This window comes from Delphinapterus leucas, chromosome X (genome assembly GCF_059928025.1).
Source record: "Delphinapterus leucas isolate spDelLeu-1000000601 "Yukka" chromosome X, BTC_Dleu_Yukka2, whole genome shotgun sequence".
Taxonomy (NCBI): Eukaryota; Metazoa; Chordata; class Mammalia; order Artiodactyla; family Monodontidae; genus Delphinapterus; species Delphinapterus leucas.
Window position 1 is genome coordinate 67938034 of NC_143150.1, and position 19590 is coordinate 67957623.

A 19590-nucleotide genomic window follows, 5' to 3' on the forward strand; every position below is an offset into this window, starting at 1 on the left:
AAAAGACAACCCAAAGAATGGGAGAAATTATTTGTGAATGCAGTGACTGACAAGGGATTAATCTACAAAATATAAAAACAGCTCATGGAGCTCAATATCAAAAAAAACCCAAACAACCATATTACTTTTATGGTCAAGAAAACAACCAAATCATAAAATGGGCAGAAGATCTAAATAGACATTTCTCCAAAGAAGACATACAGATGGCCAAAAAGCACAGGAAAGGATGCTCAACATCACAAATTATTAAAGAAATGCTAATCAAAACTACAATGAGGTATCACCTCACACTGGTCAGAATGGACATCATCAAAAAGTCTACAAGCAGGGAATTCCCTGGTGGTCCAGTGGTTAGGATGCTGCACTTCCACTGCATGGGGCAGGGGTTCAATCCCTGGTGAAGGAACTAAGATTCCACAAGCTGTGCCACTTGGCCCAAAAAAAAAAATGTCTACAAACAATGAATGCTGGAGAGGGAACCCTCCTACACTGTTGTTGGGAATGTAAATTGGTACAACCACTATGAAGAACAGTATGGAGGTTCCTTAAAAAACTAAAATAGAACTACCATATGATTCAGCAAGCCTACTTCTGGGCACGTATCTGGAGAAAATCATAATTAGAAAGGATACATGCACCCCAATGTTCATTGCAGCACTATTTACAATAGCCAAGACATGGAAGCAACCTAAATGTCCATCGACAGATGAATGGATAAAGAAGATGTGGCACATATATACAATGGAATATTACTCAGCCATAAAAAAGAATGAAATAATGCCATTTGCAGCAACATGAATGGACCTAGAGACAATTGTACTCAGTGAAGTAAGTCAGATATAGAAAGACAAATGTCATATGATATCACTTATATGTGGAATCTTAAAAAATTATACAAATTAACTTATTTACAAAACAGAAACAGACTCACAGACTTTGAAAACAAATTTATGGTTACCAAAGGGGAAAGGTGGGGGGTGAATGTAAATTAGGAGTTTGGGATTAACATATACACACTACTCTCCATAAAATACTCAACAAGGACCTACTGTATAGCACAGGGAACTCTACTCAATATTCTATAATAACCTATATGGGAAAAGAACCTGAAAAATAATGGATATATGTATATTTATAACTGATTTACTTTGCTGTACACCTGAAACTAACACAATATTGTAAATCAACTATACTCCAATATAAAATAAAAGTTAAATTAAAAAAAAAACACAAGGGAAGAAACTTAAAAAAAAAGAAAAGAACAAAGTACACACACAAAAACAGAACACAGGTAACAAAATGGCAGTAAGTACATACCTATCAACAATCAATTTGAATGTCAATGGAGTAATTCTCCATTTGAAAGATATAGGGTAGTTCTATTTTTAGATTTATGAGAAACCTCCATACTCTTTTCCACAGTAGATGCACCAATTTACATTCCCACCAACAATGTACAAGGGTTCCCTTTTCTCCACACCCTTGCCAACATTTCTTATTTGTGTTGTTTTTGATGATAGCCATTCTGACAGGTGTGAAGTGATATCTCATTGTATTTTTTTTTTTTTTGCGGTATGCGGGCCTCTCACTGTTGTGGCCTCTCCCGTCGCGGAGCACAGGCTCTGGATGCGCAGGCTCAGTGGCCATGGCTCACGGGCCCAGCCGCTCCACGGCATGTGGGATCTTCCTGGACCGGGGCACGAACCCATGTCCCCTGCATAGGCAGGCGGACTCTCAACCACTGCGCCACCAGGGAAGCCCTCATTGTAGTTTTGATTAGTATTTCCCTGATGATTTGCCATGTTGAACATCTTTTCATGTGCCTGTTGAACATCTGTATGTCTTCTTTGGAAAAATGTCTATTCGGGTCTTCTGTCCATTTTTGCTAGGGTTATTTGTTTTTTTGATATTGAGTTGTATGAGCTGTTTATTTATTTTGGATATTAACCTCTTATCTGACATATCACTTGCAAATATTTTCTCCCATTTAGTAGGTTGTCTTTTTGATTTGCTTTATCCAGCCAGAAACAGAAAGATCGCCCTGGAACCTCTGGCCTGGAATATGCATGTCCATGAGTCAAGGTTCTTGGAAAGGAAATGAGGTCAAATACTCTGCACTTTCCTTCCCTTTGTTATTACTTTTATGGTCAAAGTGGGGAGATAAGCACCTTTTTGGTACAGCCAGCTGCTATTTGTTTTTACATGGTAGGTTAGACTTTAGGTTTTACAGTGTTGGGTGTTTTTATTTGGAAAGGCCCCCTTTGCGCAGCCTGGCATTCTAGTCTTGGTCAGGTACACTGTCCCCGTGATCTTTCACGGTGCCCTCAGGAAGCCCGAGGATATTTTGCAAGTTCCCAGAATTTAGGGATTGATTTCCTGACTGTAGTAGAGGCAAAAATTGCTAAGGAACCATCCTTGGTGTGAACCTTCACCAATAGGCAGAGACTGGGGAAAATGAGCTGGGGCTTATGTATACTGTTATTCTTTGGGTGTTTGTAGGAATAAGCTGTGGAGGTTGAAAAGGAAGGAGGAGAGAGGTTTTTTAAGAGAAAAGAAATGATTTTCTCTTAGATGCATCTTGAGTTGGGGTTTTTGAGCCAACACAGACTGCCAATGCTGTTTTTTCATTTGGGGAGCAGGGGTTGGACTGAAATCACTTTGGGATTTTTTTTTCTGCAACACTGGTGAATTTTGCCTTTTACAAAAAACACTTATGGGGGCTTCCCTGGTGGCGCAGTGGTTGAGAGTCTGCCTGCCAATGCAGGGGACATGGGTTAGTGCCCTAGTACGGGAAGATCCCACATGCCATGGAGCAGCTAGGCCCGTGAGCCATGGCCACTGAGCCTGCGCGTCCAGAGCCTGTGTTCTGCAACGGGTGAGGCCACAACAGTGAGAGGCCCGCATACCGCAAAATACCCCCCCAAAAAACCCAAAAAAACACTTATGGAGATATGTATATATATTTTTTTAATCCTTTTTATAAGAGACTCTCTTCATTAGGTGTGCACCTCCATCCTAGATCCTGTTAGAGACATTGTTTTGCTGTCAGCTGGGTTAAAGGGCTAACCCTGCATGAGTTTGGTTATAAGAGAGTTTTGAAGTTTAAAAAAAAATGGGCAGAAGGTCTGCATAGGCATTTTTCCCAAGAAGACATGCAAATTGGCAACAGGTACAGGAAAATATGCTCTACATTATTATTCATCACTGAAACGCAAATCAAAACCACAATGCAATATCACCTCATTCTATTAGAATGGCTATATCAAAAATATTAACTAAAAATAACAAGTGTTGAAGATGATGTGGAGAAAAGGGAATTCTGCTCATTGATGGGAATGTAAATTTGTGCAGTTACTATGGAAAACTGTATGGATTTTCCTCGAAAAATTAAAAATAGAACTACCATATGATCTAGCGATTTCATTTTGTTTCATATGCAAAGAAAACGAAAACATTACCTTGAAAAGATATATGCACAGATGTTCATTACAGCATTATTTACAGTAGTCAATATATGGAAACAACCTAAGTGTCCATCGAGGGATGAATGCATAAAAATGTTGTGATATATATATATATATATATATACATATGTATATGTTTATATTTATATTATTCAGCCATAAAAATGAGGAAATCCTACCATTTGCAACAACATGAATGGACCTTGAACACATTATGCTGTGTGAAATAAGTCAGGCCAAGAAAGACAAATACTGTATGATTTCACTTATAGGTGGAATCTAAAAAAACAAAAACAAAACTCCCCAAAACCCCACCCAACTCATAGAAAATGAGATCAGATTTGTAGTCACCAGAGGCGGGGTTGGGGTGAGGGATAGGGAACTGGAGGAAAACGGTCAAAATGTACAAACTTCCTGTTTAAGACAAATAAGTACTAGAGATGTAATGTACAGCATGATGACTCTAGTTAACACTGCTGTATGATATATAGGAAAGTTAAGAGAATAGATTCTAAGAGTTTCATCACAAGGAGAATTTTTTTCTTTTGTTGTATCTGTATGAGATGACATATGTTCACTAAACCAATTGTGATAATCATTTCACAATATATGTAAATTAAACCATCATGCTGTACACCTTAAACTTATAGAGTGATGCATGTCAATTATTTATCAATAGAATTGGAATAAAATAAGAAATGAAAGGGAGCCATTACCATCAACCTTACAGAAATTAAAAGGATTATAAGAGACTACTATGAAGAACTGTACACCGACTAATTAGATAACCTAGATGAAATGGACATATTCCTAGAAACACACAAATTATTTACACTGACTCAGAAAGAAACAGAAAACCTGAGCACCTATGACAAGTAAGGAGACTGAATCAAAACCTTCTAACAAAGGAAAGCCCTAGAACAGGTGGTTTCAGTGGTGAATTCTACCAAGCATTGAAAGAAGAATTAACACCAATCCTTCTCAAACCCTTCCCAATAATTGAAAAGGAAGGGACAATTCCTATCTCATTCTATGAGGCCAGTATTATTCTGATACCAAAGCCAAATAAAAATATCATAAGGAAAGAAAATTACATACCATTATCCATTATGGTTATAGATGGAAACAGCCTTGACAAAATACTGGTAAACTGAATCAAATAGCATATTAAAAGGATTATACACTCTGACCAAGTGGGATTTATTCCAGAAATGCAAGGGTGGTTTAACATGAGAAAATCAATCAATACCTTATATTGATAGAACGAAGAAAAAAAACACATGATTATCTCAATTAATGCAGAAAGGCATTTGACAAAATCTAACACTTTCATGAAAGAACACTCAGAACATTAGAATAGAAAGGAAATTCCTCAATATTATAAAGGACACTAATGAAAACCCCAAAAGTAACCGCATATTCAATGGAAAAAGACTGAAAGCCTTCTCCCTAAGATCAGGGATAAGTATTCCCACTTTTGCCACCATTATTCAACATTGTATTGTAAATTCTAGCCAGAGCAATTAGACAAGAGAAAGAAATAAGAGGCACCCAAATTGGAAAGTAAAAAGTAAAACTACCCTATTTACAGATGATATGATCCTATATAGGGGAAACAACAAGGAATCCGCAAGAAAGCTACTAGAGCTAATAAATGATTTTAACAAAGTTGTAGGGTACAAGAACAATACACACAAATCAGTTTTGTTTCTATAAATCAGCAATTAACAATCTGAGAAAAGAAATAAGGCAATTCCATTTATAATAACATCTGAAAGAATAAAATAACTAGGACTAAATTTAACCAAGGAGATGAAAGTCCTGTACACTGAAAAACTACAAAACAGTGCTGATAGAAATTAAAGAAAACCTAAATAAATGAAGAGACATCAAGCGTTTATTGACAGAAATACTTAACATTGTCAAGACCTTCATACTACTCAAAATAATCTACAGATTTAATATAATTTCTATCAATATTCCAACAGCCTATTTAGCAGATATGGAAAAGTTGATCCTTAAATTCATATGGAATTGCAAAGGGCTCCAAACAACCAATCTTGAAAAAGAAGAACAAATTAAAAAGACTCACACTTCTTGATATCAAACCTTACTACTAAGTTATAGTAATGAAAACAGTGACAGTGTGCTGCTAGGATAAGGACTGACGTATAGACAGCGCAATAGAAATGACAGGCCAGAAATAAGCTCATATGTCTATGGCTGGTTGATTTTTCATAAGTGTGCTAAGTCCATTCAGTGAGGAAAGAATAGCCTCTCAACAGATGGTACTGGGATGACTGGATATCCACATGCAAAAGAATGAAGTTGGACACTTACCTCAAACCATATAAAAAAGTTAACTCAAAATGGATCAAAGACCCAAACATAAAGCTACAACCACAAAATTCTTAAAAGAAAACATAGAGGGAAATATTCATGACCTTGGATTTGGCAATGGATTCTTAGATATGACACCCAAAGTACAAGCAACAATAACCAAAACTACATAAGTTGCATGTCATCAAATTGAAAAGCTTTTGTGCATCAACAGATATTAACAATAAAAGCAAAAATATTATCTACAGAATAGGAGAAAATATTCGCAAATCATATAAGTGGTAAGGGCTTAATATTGTTTATATAAGTACTCCCACAACTGAATAGCAAACAAACAACCCAATTTAAAAATGGGCAAAGAACTAGAATAGACATTTCTGAAAAGAAGATATACAAATGGGCAATAAGCACAAGAGAAGATGATCAAAATCCAGTCATCAGGAAAATTCAAATCAAAACTACAATGAGATATCACTTCACACCCATTAGGATGGCTATTATATATATAATTACAAGTGTTAGCGAGGATGTAGATAAATTGGAACCCTTGTACATTGCTGTTGAAAATGTAAAATAGTACAGCTGCTGTGAAAAGTTTACCAACTCCACAAAAAGCTAAACATAGAATTACCATATGATCCAGCAATTCCACTCCTACATGTATGTCCAAAAAATTGAAAACAGGGACTCAAACAGATACTTGTATGTTAATGCCCACTGCAGCCATATCACAATAGCCAAAAGGTAGAAGCAAGCCAAGTGTCCATCATCAGATAAATGAATAAACAGATACTGTTATTTACATACAGTGGAATATCATTCAGCCTTAGAGGAATGAAGTTCTGACACATGCTAAAATGTGGATGAACTTTGAAAAATTATGCCAGACACAAAAGGATACATATTGTATGATTTCACTTACATGAAATATCTAGATTAGGCAAATTCATAGAGAGAAAAAGAAGATATAAGGTTACCAGGGTCTGGAGGGAGAGAATGGGGAATTATTGCTTAATGGTTAGAGTTTCTGTTTGGATAACAAAAAATGAAATAGTGGCTTGGTTGTACAACACTGTAAATATAATTAATGCCAGTGCACTTAAAATGATTAAAATGGCAAGTTTTATGTTATATATATTTTACCATGATAAAAAACAGAGAAATAAATACATTCCTAGACAAACAAGAAAGAGAGAATATGTTGCTAGCAGCCCTGCTTAGTAAGAAATGTGAAAGAAAGTTCTTTGGTATGAAAACAAGTGACCTCAGACAGTAATTCAAATCCCCACACACACAGAGTACCAGTAAAGGTAATTATAATTATATGTAATATAAATATACACAATTAAAATTCATAATATAATTATAAATGTATAAATGCATATTTTTTCCTTTCTTAACTGATAAAAGCAATTGTACAAAACAATTTGTATACAATGTACTGTTGGACCTATAACATATAATAATATTATATATTTGGCAATTGAAGCACAAGGGAGGTAGGGGGGAGCAAAGCCATATCAGAGTAAGGAGATGATACAAGATAGTAAGTTGAATCTATACAAAACAATGAGAAAAGAAGAAATGATAAATAGGAAGGTTAATATAACAAACTCTGTGACTATATATTTATTCTTTCTTAGGTTCTTTAAAAGACATAAAATTATACAAAGTAACAATTGTAACAATGAACTGTTGGGTTTGTAACATTTAGATGTAATATATATAACAATAATAGCACAAAGAGGGGGAAGAGGGAATAGAGCTATACAGGAGTAACATTTCTATATGTCATTGGAATTCAGTGTGAATCTAAAGTAGATTCTGGTAAGTTGAGATGTATATGGTAAGCCCTGGAGTCTAAAGTAACCAATAAGAAAATAACACAAAAATATAGTGAACAATAATTAAAGTATAATATTATAAAACTTAATGCAAAAGAAAGTAGGGAAGGGAGAATGGAGGAACAAGAAAGATATAAGACATACAGAAAAGAAAAAGTAAAATGGCAGACATAAACCCAAGTATTGATACATCGATAATAATAGTAAATGTGAATGAATTAATCAATACAATCAAAAGGCAGAGATTGTCAGAATGGATAAAATAATATCCAACTACATGCTGTAAACAGGAGAGACAGTTTAGATTCAAAAATAAAAATAGGCTGAAAGTAAAGACATATAATGCAAAGAGCAACCTTAAGAAAACTGAAGTGAGTATACTATTATCAGCCAAAATAGACTTCAAACAAAACATGTTAAGAGAGATGAAGAGGTATACATTTTATAATGATACTCAATGATGAAATTCTGAAATTATCCCCCCCTAAGATCAGGAACAGGACAAAGATGTCTGCTTTCACCACTTTTATTCAACATTATAATGGAAATTCTAGCCACAAGAATTTGGCAAAAAAGAAATAAAAGGCATTCAAATTGAAAAGGAAGAAGTAAAATTATTTCTATATGCATATAACATAATCTTATATATAGAAAATCCTAAAGATTACACACAAAAAAAACCCTTTTAGTGCTAATAAACAAATTCAGCAAAGTTGCAGGATATAAGATCAACTCAGGGACTTCCCCGGTGGTCCAGTGGTTAAGACTTCACCTTCCAATGCAGGGGGTGCGGGTTTAATCTCTGGTCAGGGAGCTAAGATCCCACATGCCTCATGGCCAAAACACCAAGACATAAAAACAGAAGCAATATTGTAACAAATTCAATAAAGACTTTAAAAATGGTCCACATCAAAAAACTTTAAAGAAAAAAATAAAGATCAACACAGAAAATCACTACTATACCTATACAGTAGCAATGAACATTCTGAAAGGAAATTAAGAAAACAATTCCATTTACAATGGCATCAAAATGAATAAAATACTTAGGGATAAATTTAACCAAGGAGGTACAAGACTTGTACAATGAAAACTACAAAACACTGTTGAAAGAAATTAAAGACACAAATAAACGGAAAGATCTCATGTTCATGAATTGGAAAACAATATTGTTAAGATGTCAACATTACTCAAAGTGACCTGCAGATTCAATGTAATCCATATCAAAATCCCAGTGGCCCATTTTGCAGAAATGGAAAAGCTTATCTTAAAATTCATAAGGAATTGCAAGGGATTCCAAGTTGCCAAAATAATCCTAAAGAAGAAAAAAGTAGAAGAACTCAAACTTCCTGATATCAAAACTTACTAAAAAACTACAGTAATCAAAACTGACATAAGGATAGACATATACAACAATGAAACAGAATTGAGAGTCCAAAAGTATACTCTTACATTTATGGTCAATTAATTTTTGACAGGGTACCAAGACAATTCAGTGGGGAATAAATACTTTTTAACAAATGGTGCTGAGATAACTGGATAACTACAAAATGCAAAAGAATGAAGTCAGGAACTTCCCTGGCAGTCCAGTGGTTAAGACTCCATGCTTCCACTGCAGGGGCTGCAGGTTTGATCCCTGGTTGGGGAACTAAGATCCTGCATGCCACACACAGCTCAGCCAAAAAGAAAAAAAAGAATAAAGTCGAACTCTTTCCTTACAATATACATGAAAATCAACTGAAAACGGATCACGTATTATACGATTACATTTATATCAAAGTTTAGAATAGGCAAATCCAAAAAGACAGGAAGTAGATTAGTGGTTTCCAGGGACTGATGGAGGGAAAATGGAGAGTGACTACTACAGTAAGTCCCCTACATACGAACCTTCAAGTTGCGAACTTTCAAAGATGTGAACGTATGTTTGCATGTCGAATCACGTAATTCACATGTCTGGCATACGTTGTCACATGTGTGCATCTTCTACAAGTGGTTGTGCTTTTGTGTACTTTATTGTACAGTACTGTATAGAGGACAGTAGTACAGTGTCTTTATTTCAAGCCCAGGATGACGAGAAAAAAAGAGCTACTACCCAGACATCACTGGATCGTTTTTTCAAGAGGGTAGATAGAATTGAATCCAGCAAGGAACCAGAACCTGTGCCATCAACATCATGTGTGAGTGAAACTGCAGCTTGCCCTCCGTCTCCTATTGCTGAGGATCCTTCAGCTCTACCATCTCCCACCTCCTCTCCCTCCTCCAGTCAGTAACTCTTCTTGCCTGTTCACTCGATGCCTGCCCCTGTATGCCAGCTGTTGTACTGGACTACTGTACTTTTCAAGGTACTGTACTGTAAGATTAAAAAGGTTTTATTTTTTGTGTTTATGTATTATTTGTGTAAAAAGTATTATAAACCTATTACAGTACAGTACTATACAGCCTATTGTGTTAGTTGGGTACCTAAGCTAACTTTGTTGGACTTACAAACAAATTGGACTTATGAACAATGCTCTTGGAACGGAAATTGTTCGTATGTAGGGGACTTTCTGTAATGAATACAGGGTTTCTTACTGAGTTGATGAAAATGTTCTGGTAGGCTTGTATCCCCACAGGAAATGACCCTACCTTGAGACAAGGAGGGCCCGGGGAGGCCTTTGTGGCATAGAGTAAATTGCATCTAGGTGTGACTACTACACATATAACCTTAGTATGGGGGAGCCAACATTTTTGGGTACAAAACATGTATCCTAATCAAAATCAGGCAATTAGTGTGCAACGGCAACAACATGCCTGGTAGATTGGTCCATGAGATAGAAGACATTGGTCATGATATAGAAGAGAGCTGTAGGAGAGATAGGTGCCAGTTTAAGCATCAAAGGGCAAACTCAATTCACTTTTAATGAGTGGCAATCAGAAGAAAAAGTTGTGTTAGTGAGGACAGACCAATTAGAAGGGATTCTCTTTCAGAAGAAAGGAAAAGAATGGGAATCAGCCTGGGAAGATGATGAGGCTTTAGTGAACTAAATCAGGCAGATTCAATGAATAATGCTGGACAATGCTAGGCCTTGATGTTGGGAAAGGGCTTGTACCCTAATCCCCAACAGGGTCTCTTGACTATTTTAAAACAGATTCAGCCTTAAGTAGCAATGGAGCAATGACTCTTCACCTAGGACACACTTATGAAAACTTTTGGACCTTCAGACGTATGGAAGTTTTCTAGGGGCAAAGAGTAATTTGCATTGATGCAACTCTGCTAGCCCTCATCCCAAGAATGGATCAAAATCAGATATACCCTGTAATGCAGTCAGCAAGAGTAAGAACCATACTGAATTACACTCTTGTCCTTGCCATAGGAAAGAGATGGGCCCTGCTACACAACAGCACATAATGGAAACAGTCTCAGTAAAATCATGTAAACGCCAAAAAGATGACTAGCTTTGTCTCCCTATTAGGGACAAAATCATATGTTGAAGCCTTAACCCCCAGTAACTCTGAGTGTGACTGTACAGGAGACAAGGCCTTTAAGGGGGTGATTAAGTTAAAGTGGGGCCATTAGGGTGGGCCCTTATCTAATATGACTGGTATCCTTATAAGAGGAAATTAGGACACACAAGGGGAGACCAGGGATATGTACACACAGAGGAAAGACCATGTGAGGACAGAGAAGACAGCCATCTGCAAGCTAAGAAGAGAGTCCTCAGAAGAAACTAAACCTGCCAACACCTTCATCTTAGACTTCTACACTCCAAAACGGAGAAAATAAAATTCTGTTGTTTAAGCTACTCAGTCTATGATATTTTGTTATAACAACACTAGCAAATTAATACACGTGACTTAGAACCTGGAAATAACCCAATCCTGGCCAGTTGCGACAATACCCATCCATAATAACACCTTGTAAACGAGCAAAGGTCAGTTATGCTGGGAAGGTATAATAAGTACCTCTCTTGATTCTTACTGGCCTGTGGAATGAAACAAAACTGGACTATAACCATAGTGTGATACAGTTTAATATTGGCATTGCTCCTAAGATTCAATTATCTCATATATATATTGATAAGTATATGTATTGGGAAACTGAATTAAAGCCTCGCCAGGATGTGAAATCAATGGGAAATGGTTGATGTTAAGAGGAATCTGATGTAGTTAACATCAGTTAATTAATGTGCTAAATAGTTCTACACAAGTTTATCATAAGGTACAAATAACTATAAGCCAAAGACAAATTAATACAAAAATATGGAGATTTATATAATGGCTTTATAGGATGAACTAGTTGCTTCTTCATGTCTATCCCTATCCTGCACTGGCTCCTCCATGCTGGGCATACTCATGTTAATATATTACTACATCTTTTATATCAATATAAATGCTAAACTAAATGTAGGTACTCAGAAAAATACAATCATTTTCCTGTAAGAGAGCAAAAGGCCAAGAGGGTGAATTTTGCAGAAAGAGTTGACTTAGCAGGTCTAAGTTGCTCAAAATCTGCACATTCCCATTAAGAGTCTGTTTTCATAAATGGCCCTTGTCCAACTACCAGGAATTGAGCTCTTAGAATATTTTAACTCATAAAAGTGTTTTTGCACACTTGGAGGTTTGAAACACAGTCTATCAATATGTTTAGATAGTCTGTAAATAATGTAATTTATGGTGAACACTTGCTTTCCTTAAGGTGGTCTGTTTTGATAACTGTGATCAATCATGCAGGCATTGGGTACCTATGTGACCAAACCTCAGTAAAAACTCTGGAATCTTAAGCAAGTGAACTTCTCTGGTAGACTACACTTCACACATGTTACAATCTATAGATAGAGGAATTAAGTGCATCCTGTGCAGTTCTACTGGAAGAGGACTCTTGGAAGCTTGTACCTGATTTCCTCCAGACTTTGCCCCATGTGCCTTTCCCTTTGCTGACTGTGCTTCATATTCTTTTGCTGTAATAAATCATAACCATAATTATAATGAATTCTGAGTCCTAATGAGCCCTGAGAGTGGTCTTGAAGATATCTGACACAGGCACACTAGAAAATATCCAATTAACATAAAAGAAAGCAGTAACGGAGGAACAGAGGGACAAAATAGATATATAAGACATACAGAAAACAAATAGCAAAATGGCAGATGTAAATCCTACTTTATCAGTAATTGCATTAAACATAAATGGAAGAATAACAGCAGACCTATCAATAACATGACAAGAAAGAGAGTGAAGCAACATCTTTATGGTACTGAAAGAGAAAAAACTGCCAAGCTAAAATTCCACACTGGAGAAATATCTTTCAAAAGCAGAGGTGAAATAAACTTTTTCATACACACAAAAGCTGAAAGAATCTCTTACTAGGAGACCTGCACTATAAGAAATGTTAAAGGAAGTCCTTTGGGTAGAAGGAAAATAATATGTGATGGAAACCTGGATCTACACAAAGAAATAGAAAGCACCCAAAATAGATAAATTAAAATGACTTCTTTTTTTTCTTATTTCTTTTTACATCTCTTTAAAAGATAACTGTTGAAAGCAAAATATAATAGCAATGAATTGTGGAGTGTAACACATGTAGAAGTAAAGTGTATGACAATAATAGCACAAAGGCTGGGGAGGGGGGAATGGAAGTACAATATATTGTTTAAGTTCTGAAATGTGAAATAGATTGTGATAAGTTAAAGATGTATACTATAAGCCCTAAAGGAACCACTAAAAAACAAAGCATTATATCTAATAAGCCATTAAAAGAGACAAAATGGAATCATAAATACTCAATTAATCCAAAGAAGGTCGAAAAAGAGGAAAAAGCAAATGGAACTAATAGAAGACAAATAGCAAAATGGTAGATTTAAAAACCAAGCATATCAATAATCACATTAAATTAAAATGATCTAAACATCCCAATTAAAAAAGAGACTTGGATGAAAAAGCAAGATCCAACTCTAGGCTGCCTGCAGGAAATCCAGAATAAACATAAAACACAATAGGTTAAAAGTAAAAGGATGAAAAAAACAAATACCATACTAACACTATCGAAAGAAAGCTGGAATGTTTATATTTACAGCAGCCAAAGTAGATTTCAGAACAAAGAATATTATTAGGGATAAAAGGAGACATTTCATAATGACAAAGTATCAATCCATCAAGAGGACATAGCAATCCTAAAAGTTTATGCACCTAACAACAGAGCTTCAAAATACATGAAGGAAAAACTGATAGAACTGAAAGGAGAAACAGACAAATCCAGAATTTAAGTCAGCGATTTCAACACCCCTCTCAATAATTGATAGAATAAACAGAAAATTTGTAAATAAATCAAAGACCTGAACAACACCATCGATCAACATGAGCTAACTGACATTTATAGAACACTCCACCCAACAACAGTAGTATACACATACTTTTAAAGCACACAGGGAAGATTTACCAAGAGAGACTATATTATGGGCCATAAGACAAATAAATTTAAAATTGAAAAGGATTCAAATTATATGATGTATATTCTCTGAATTAAATTAGGAATCAATACCAAAAAGAAATCTAGAAAATCCAATAAATATTTGAAGATTAAATAGCACACTTCTAAATAGCCCTAGATCAAAGAAGGAATCAAAAGGGAAATGAAAAAAGTATTTTGACCCAAATAAAAATGAAAACACAACATATCAAAATTTTTTGGGTATAACCAAACCAGTATTTATAGGGAAATTTGTATAATTAAATGCTTATATAAGAAGAAATGTCTGAAATCAAGTTGTGGCCACCCAACCAGCAACATCAGTATCACCTAGGAACTTAGATATGCAAGTCCTTGGGACCTCCTCCAGACCTACTGAGTCAGAAACTCTAGGTGTGAGGCCCAGCCATCTGTGGCCCTCCAGGTGATTCTGATGCACATTCAACTTTTGATAAACACTCATGTATACTGCTTCTTGTTTTTATTGTGTTAGGGTTTCTTTCTTCAATAAGGAATCTACACAGTTTATACTGTTGTGAAGTTCACGTCATTAAAAACAACTAGTTTTGAATAGACTGCTAATTTTGTGTCATTTAGAAAATTTCATGGGTTCAAAAGAGTCCTGCAATTGGTTAACCCTACAAATAATGCCTCATTTGCTAAAAAGATTCAAACTTCAAAAGACATAGTTACAACTGCTCTTGAAATCTGCAGAGGGGTAGAGGACAATCACCAGTGGGAAATGTGACCCCACTGAATAATTCCTACTGCTTATAGTAGGAATTCCGTTTATGTGGGAACCAAATGTAGTCAATTCCCAATCATGTTCAGTGATGAAAAGGAACAGAGACACATTAAATTTAAATGGCTGATAATATAAAATTAATTTGCTTGAAATATTTTATACCTATACTCGAATATGAATTTGTCTAATGTTCTGGAAAGTCACTTCAAACAAAATACTGAAACCCTAATATAAGCACTAACTCAGAAGCACTGATTCCTACAGTGGTAGACATCACCTTTCCAAACTAATTCAGTGCATCAACCTGAAGCAGATCTGGTCTCTATCTAAATTTTCTGGCTCACATCTTTCCTGGGACAAGGAGATAAAGATCTTGGTTTTAATGGGCTTCAGTTAGAGCTTCTGCTAATCAGTAATAAACAAAATATACATTGTATCAACATACTTAACTGACAAATACAGATGATAATTTCAACAAGAACATGAGAGCAACATTTGCCTTGGAAGAATTGTAATATGGGTTATCTATCAATTAATCTCAGTTTATTATGACAGTCTTCAAAAATAAAGGGAAAAATATAGTGAAGTCCTTCTAGGCTCCAAAGGGAAAATGCAGTCCATTCTACACCAGCTTTCCTTCCTTTCCTGGAATTTTTGCTGACTTCTGTCAGCTTTGATTCTAAGAAACGGGCTTCTGTTCTTTTCTGCTTTTTTTTTTTTTTAAAAAAATCAGAAGGCCACAAGAGCTGCCTATGGGGCTATAGGAGTATAATTAATCAAGTAAACAGCCAGCCACCATTGTTAAAATGTTTTAATATCAATGTAAAATGAGATCAGGGTTTTACAAGCAAGTTTCAGAACATGAACATCCTTTCCTAAAATGATTTATCTTCCTTTCAGAAGCCTAAATATGAACACATATAAATCTTAGGGATTTTTTTAATATCATGGTATTTTTTCCCATTTTAATACATCTACAATTGACAAACATGCAAAAGAACTAAGTTCCAAATTAAAAGCCTCTAGTAGAAACATCCAAATTAAAAATGAAGCATTTTATTTTTTTATTTTTTTCACGTGGGAGATTTTTTTTACATCTTTATTAGAGTATAATTGCTTTACAATGGTGTGTTAGTTTCTGCTTGATAACAAAGTGAATCAGTTATACATACACATATGTTCCCATATCTCTTCCCTCTTGCGTCTCCCTCCCTCCCACCCTCCCTATCCCACCCCTCCAGGCGGCCACAAAGCACCAAGCTGATCTCCCTGTGCTATGCGGCTGCTTCCCACTAGCTATCTACCTTACATTTGGTAGTGTATATATATGTCCATGCCTCTCTCTCGCTTTGTCACAGCTTACCCTTCCCCCTCCCCATATCCTCAAGTCCATTCTCTAGTAGGTCTGTGTCTTTATTCCTGTCTTACCCCTAGGCTCTTCATGATATATTTTTTCTTGAATTCCATATATATGTGTTAGCATACGGTATTTGTCTTTCGCTTTCTGACTTACTTCACTCTGTATGACAGACGCTAGGTCCATCCACCTCATTACAAATAGCTCAATTTCGTTTCTTTTTATGGCTGAGTAATATTCCATTGTATATATGTGCCACATCTTCTTTATCCATTCATCCAATGATGGACACGTAGGTTGTTTCCATCTCCGGGCTACTGTAAATAGAGCTGCAGTGAACATTTTGGTACATGACTCTTTCTGAATTATGGTTTTCTCAGGGTATATGCCCAGTAATGGGATTGCTGGGTCATATGGTAGTTCTATTTGTAGTTTTTTAAGGAACCTCCATACTGTTCTCCATAGTGGCTGTACCAATTCACATTCCCACGAGCAGTGCAAGAGTGTTCCCTTTTCTCCACACCCTCTCCAGCATTTATTGTTTCTAGATTTTTTGATGATGGCCATTTTGACTGGTGTGAGATGATATTTCATTGTAGTTTTGATTTGCATTTCTCTAATGATTAATGATGTTGAGCATTCTTTCATGTGTTTGTTGGCAGTCTGTATATCTTCTTTGGAGAAATGTCTATTTCGTTCTTCTGCCCATTTTTGGATTGGGTTGTTTGTTTTTTTGTTATTGAGCTGCATGTGATGCTTATAAATTTTGAAGATTAATCCTTTGTCAGTTGCTTCATTTGCAAATATTTTCTCCCATTCTGAGGGTTGTCTTTTGGTCTTGTTTAGTTTCCTTTGCTGTGCAAAAGCTCTGAAGTTTCATTAGGTCCCATGTGTATATTTTTGGTTTTATTTCCATTTCTCTAGGAGGTGGGTCAAAAAGGATCTTGCTGTGATTTATGTCATAGAGTGTTCTGCCTATGTTTTCCTCTAAGAGTTTGATAGTTCTGCCAATAAAATGTACAATCTGGAAGAAATGGATAAATTCTTAGAAATTCACAACCTGCCAAGACTGAATCAGGAAGAAATAGAAAATATGAACAGACCAATCACAAGCACTGAAATTGAAACTGTGATTAAAAATCTTCCAACAAACAAAAGCCCAGGACCAGATGGCTTCACAGGCGAATTCTATCAAACATTTAGAGAAGAGATAACACCTATCCTTCTCAAAGTCTTCCAAAATATAGCACAGGGAGGAACACTCCCAAACTCATTCTACGAGGCCACCATCACCTTGATACGAAAACCAGACAAGGATGTCACAAAGAAAGAAAACTACAGGCCAATATCACTGATGAACATAGATGCAAAAATCCTCAACAAAATACTAGCAAATAGAATCCATCAGCACATTAAAAGGATCATATACCATGATCAAGTGGGGTTTATTCCAGGAATGCAAGGATTCTTCAATATACACAAATCAATCAATGTGATAAACCATATTAACAAACTGAAGGAGAAAAACCATATGATCATCTCAATAGATGCAGAGAAAGCTTTTGACAAAATTAAACACCCATTTATGATAAAAACCCTGCAGAAAGTAGGCATAGAGGGAACTTTCCTCAACATAATAAAGGCCATAAATGACAAACCCACAGTCAACATCGTCCTCAATGGTGAAAAACTGAAAGCATTTCCAGTAAGATCAGGAACAAGACAAGGTTGCCCACTCTCACCACTCTTATTCAACATAGTTTTGGAAGTTTTAACCACAGCAATCAGAGAAGAAAAGGAAATAAAAGGAATCCAAATTGGAAAAGAAGAAGTAAAGCTGTCACTGTTTGCAGATGACATGATACTATACATAGAGGATCCTAAAGATGCTACCAGAAAACTACTAGAGCTAATCAATGAATCTGGTAAAGTATCAGGATACAAAATTAATGCACAGAAATCTCTGGCATTCCTATACACTAATGATGAAAAATCTGAAAGTGAAATCAAGAAAACACTCCCATTGACCATTGCAATAAAAAGATTAAAATATCTAGGAATAAACCTACCTAAGGAGACAAAAGACCTGTTTGCAGAAAATTATAAGACACTGATAAAAGAAATTAAAGATGATACAAATAGATGGAGAGATATACCATGTTCTTGGATTGGACGAATCAACATTGTGAAAATAACTCTACTGCCCAAAGCAATCTACAGATTCAATGCAATCCCTGTCAAACTACCAGTGGCATTTTTCACAGAACTAGAACAAAAAATTTCACAATTTGTATGAAAACACAAAAATGAAGCATTTTAATTTACTTATTGGCCATACGCCCAGCAAAAAACCATCCATTCCCCCACACCTCAGAAAAATCACCACCAATTCATTTCTAGGTCATTGATGGCATTAACAGTATTTAGCCCTCCCTTGTCAACATCCAGACATCCCTGGTTCAATCTGAGCAATTAGTGTTACATTTCCAGTTGCTGGAATGCCCCACCATCGTCTTCACTGCATTACACTTGACAAGGCACCTACCAACAATGCACATGGTAGGAAGTGAGCCATGAAGAACATAATGGCTTGAACGAAGAGCTAACTGTATACCCTGGATCTGCCAACTGAGTAAGGACACTAATGGAAACGTAAAATTATATGAGGCATTCTTTATTCATCCTCTCCAAGTTACCAGTGTGTATTGTACTAGGAAGTAAAGCGTAGAGGAAGGTGACAACAGCCACATATATGAAATCTCCCTAGAACTAAAAGCAAACTAAACAAAATGCAAACTAGAGTAGGCCAATGAACTGACTCCCATTTGGGTTTTATTTGTGGCTGCAAGCAACCTCTAAACTGAGGTTCATAAATTAGGGAACAGTTTAATGCACTGATGGATCAGCAATTTGCATAAGAACATTATTAAAATATTTTTGAAGAGTTGCGTGTGCTTCATTGCTGAATTTGGTGCCAACGGTCAAGAAATAGCTAAATAAAAAAACAAACCTCAAGTATTTCCTTTTAATATATCTACTTCCAAAAATTACAAAGTATCTTTAAAATGATTTTCTATGTCATTCCTCAAGTGAATTAGTCAAACAGGTAGAAACTCATAACTGTAATATTACACAATAGAATAATTTTCCTTCAATAACTTAGTCTGTTCCAAAGTATTTCTGTCCAAAATGTGTAGGTGCAACAGGATGAACTTCAGTAGTTAAAATTGTGATCTCTGGAAACTCCTGAATGATTGATTTGGCACCTTCAAAAAATAAAAGAGAATTGTCATTATGGCGGAATTTTTTGATAACATTACTTGGAATTCAGTAATTTTATAATCAGTCACTAGATCTAATATTGACAGACCAAGAGCAATGACCTTTGGACACATAGTCA

The 19590-nt window shown here is 35.7% G+C and overlaps 1 protein-coding gene across 2 annotated transcripts in view; it reads right to left on the reverse strand.

Moving 5' to 3' along the window:
* Positions 1 to 3547: 3547 nt before the first annotated feature.
* Positions 3548 to 19590, reverse strand: part of UPRT (uracil phosphoribosyltransferase homolog) — a 54683-nt gene continuing 38640 nt past the window's right edge. For both annotated transcript variants that reach the window (XM_089904348.1, XM_022580872.2), the window contains one exon: positions 3548 to 19456. In XM_089904348.1, coding sequence (XP_089760474.1) covers positions 19350 to 19456 — 107 coding nt within the window. In that variant the 3' untranslated portion in view covers positions 3548 to 19349. The remainder of the gene's footprint in view (positions 19457 to 19590) is intronic.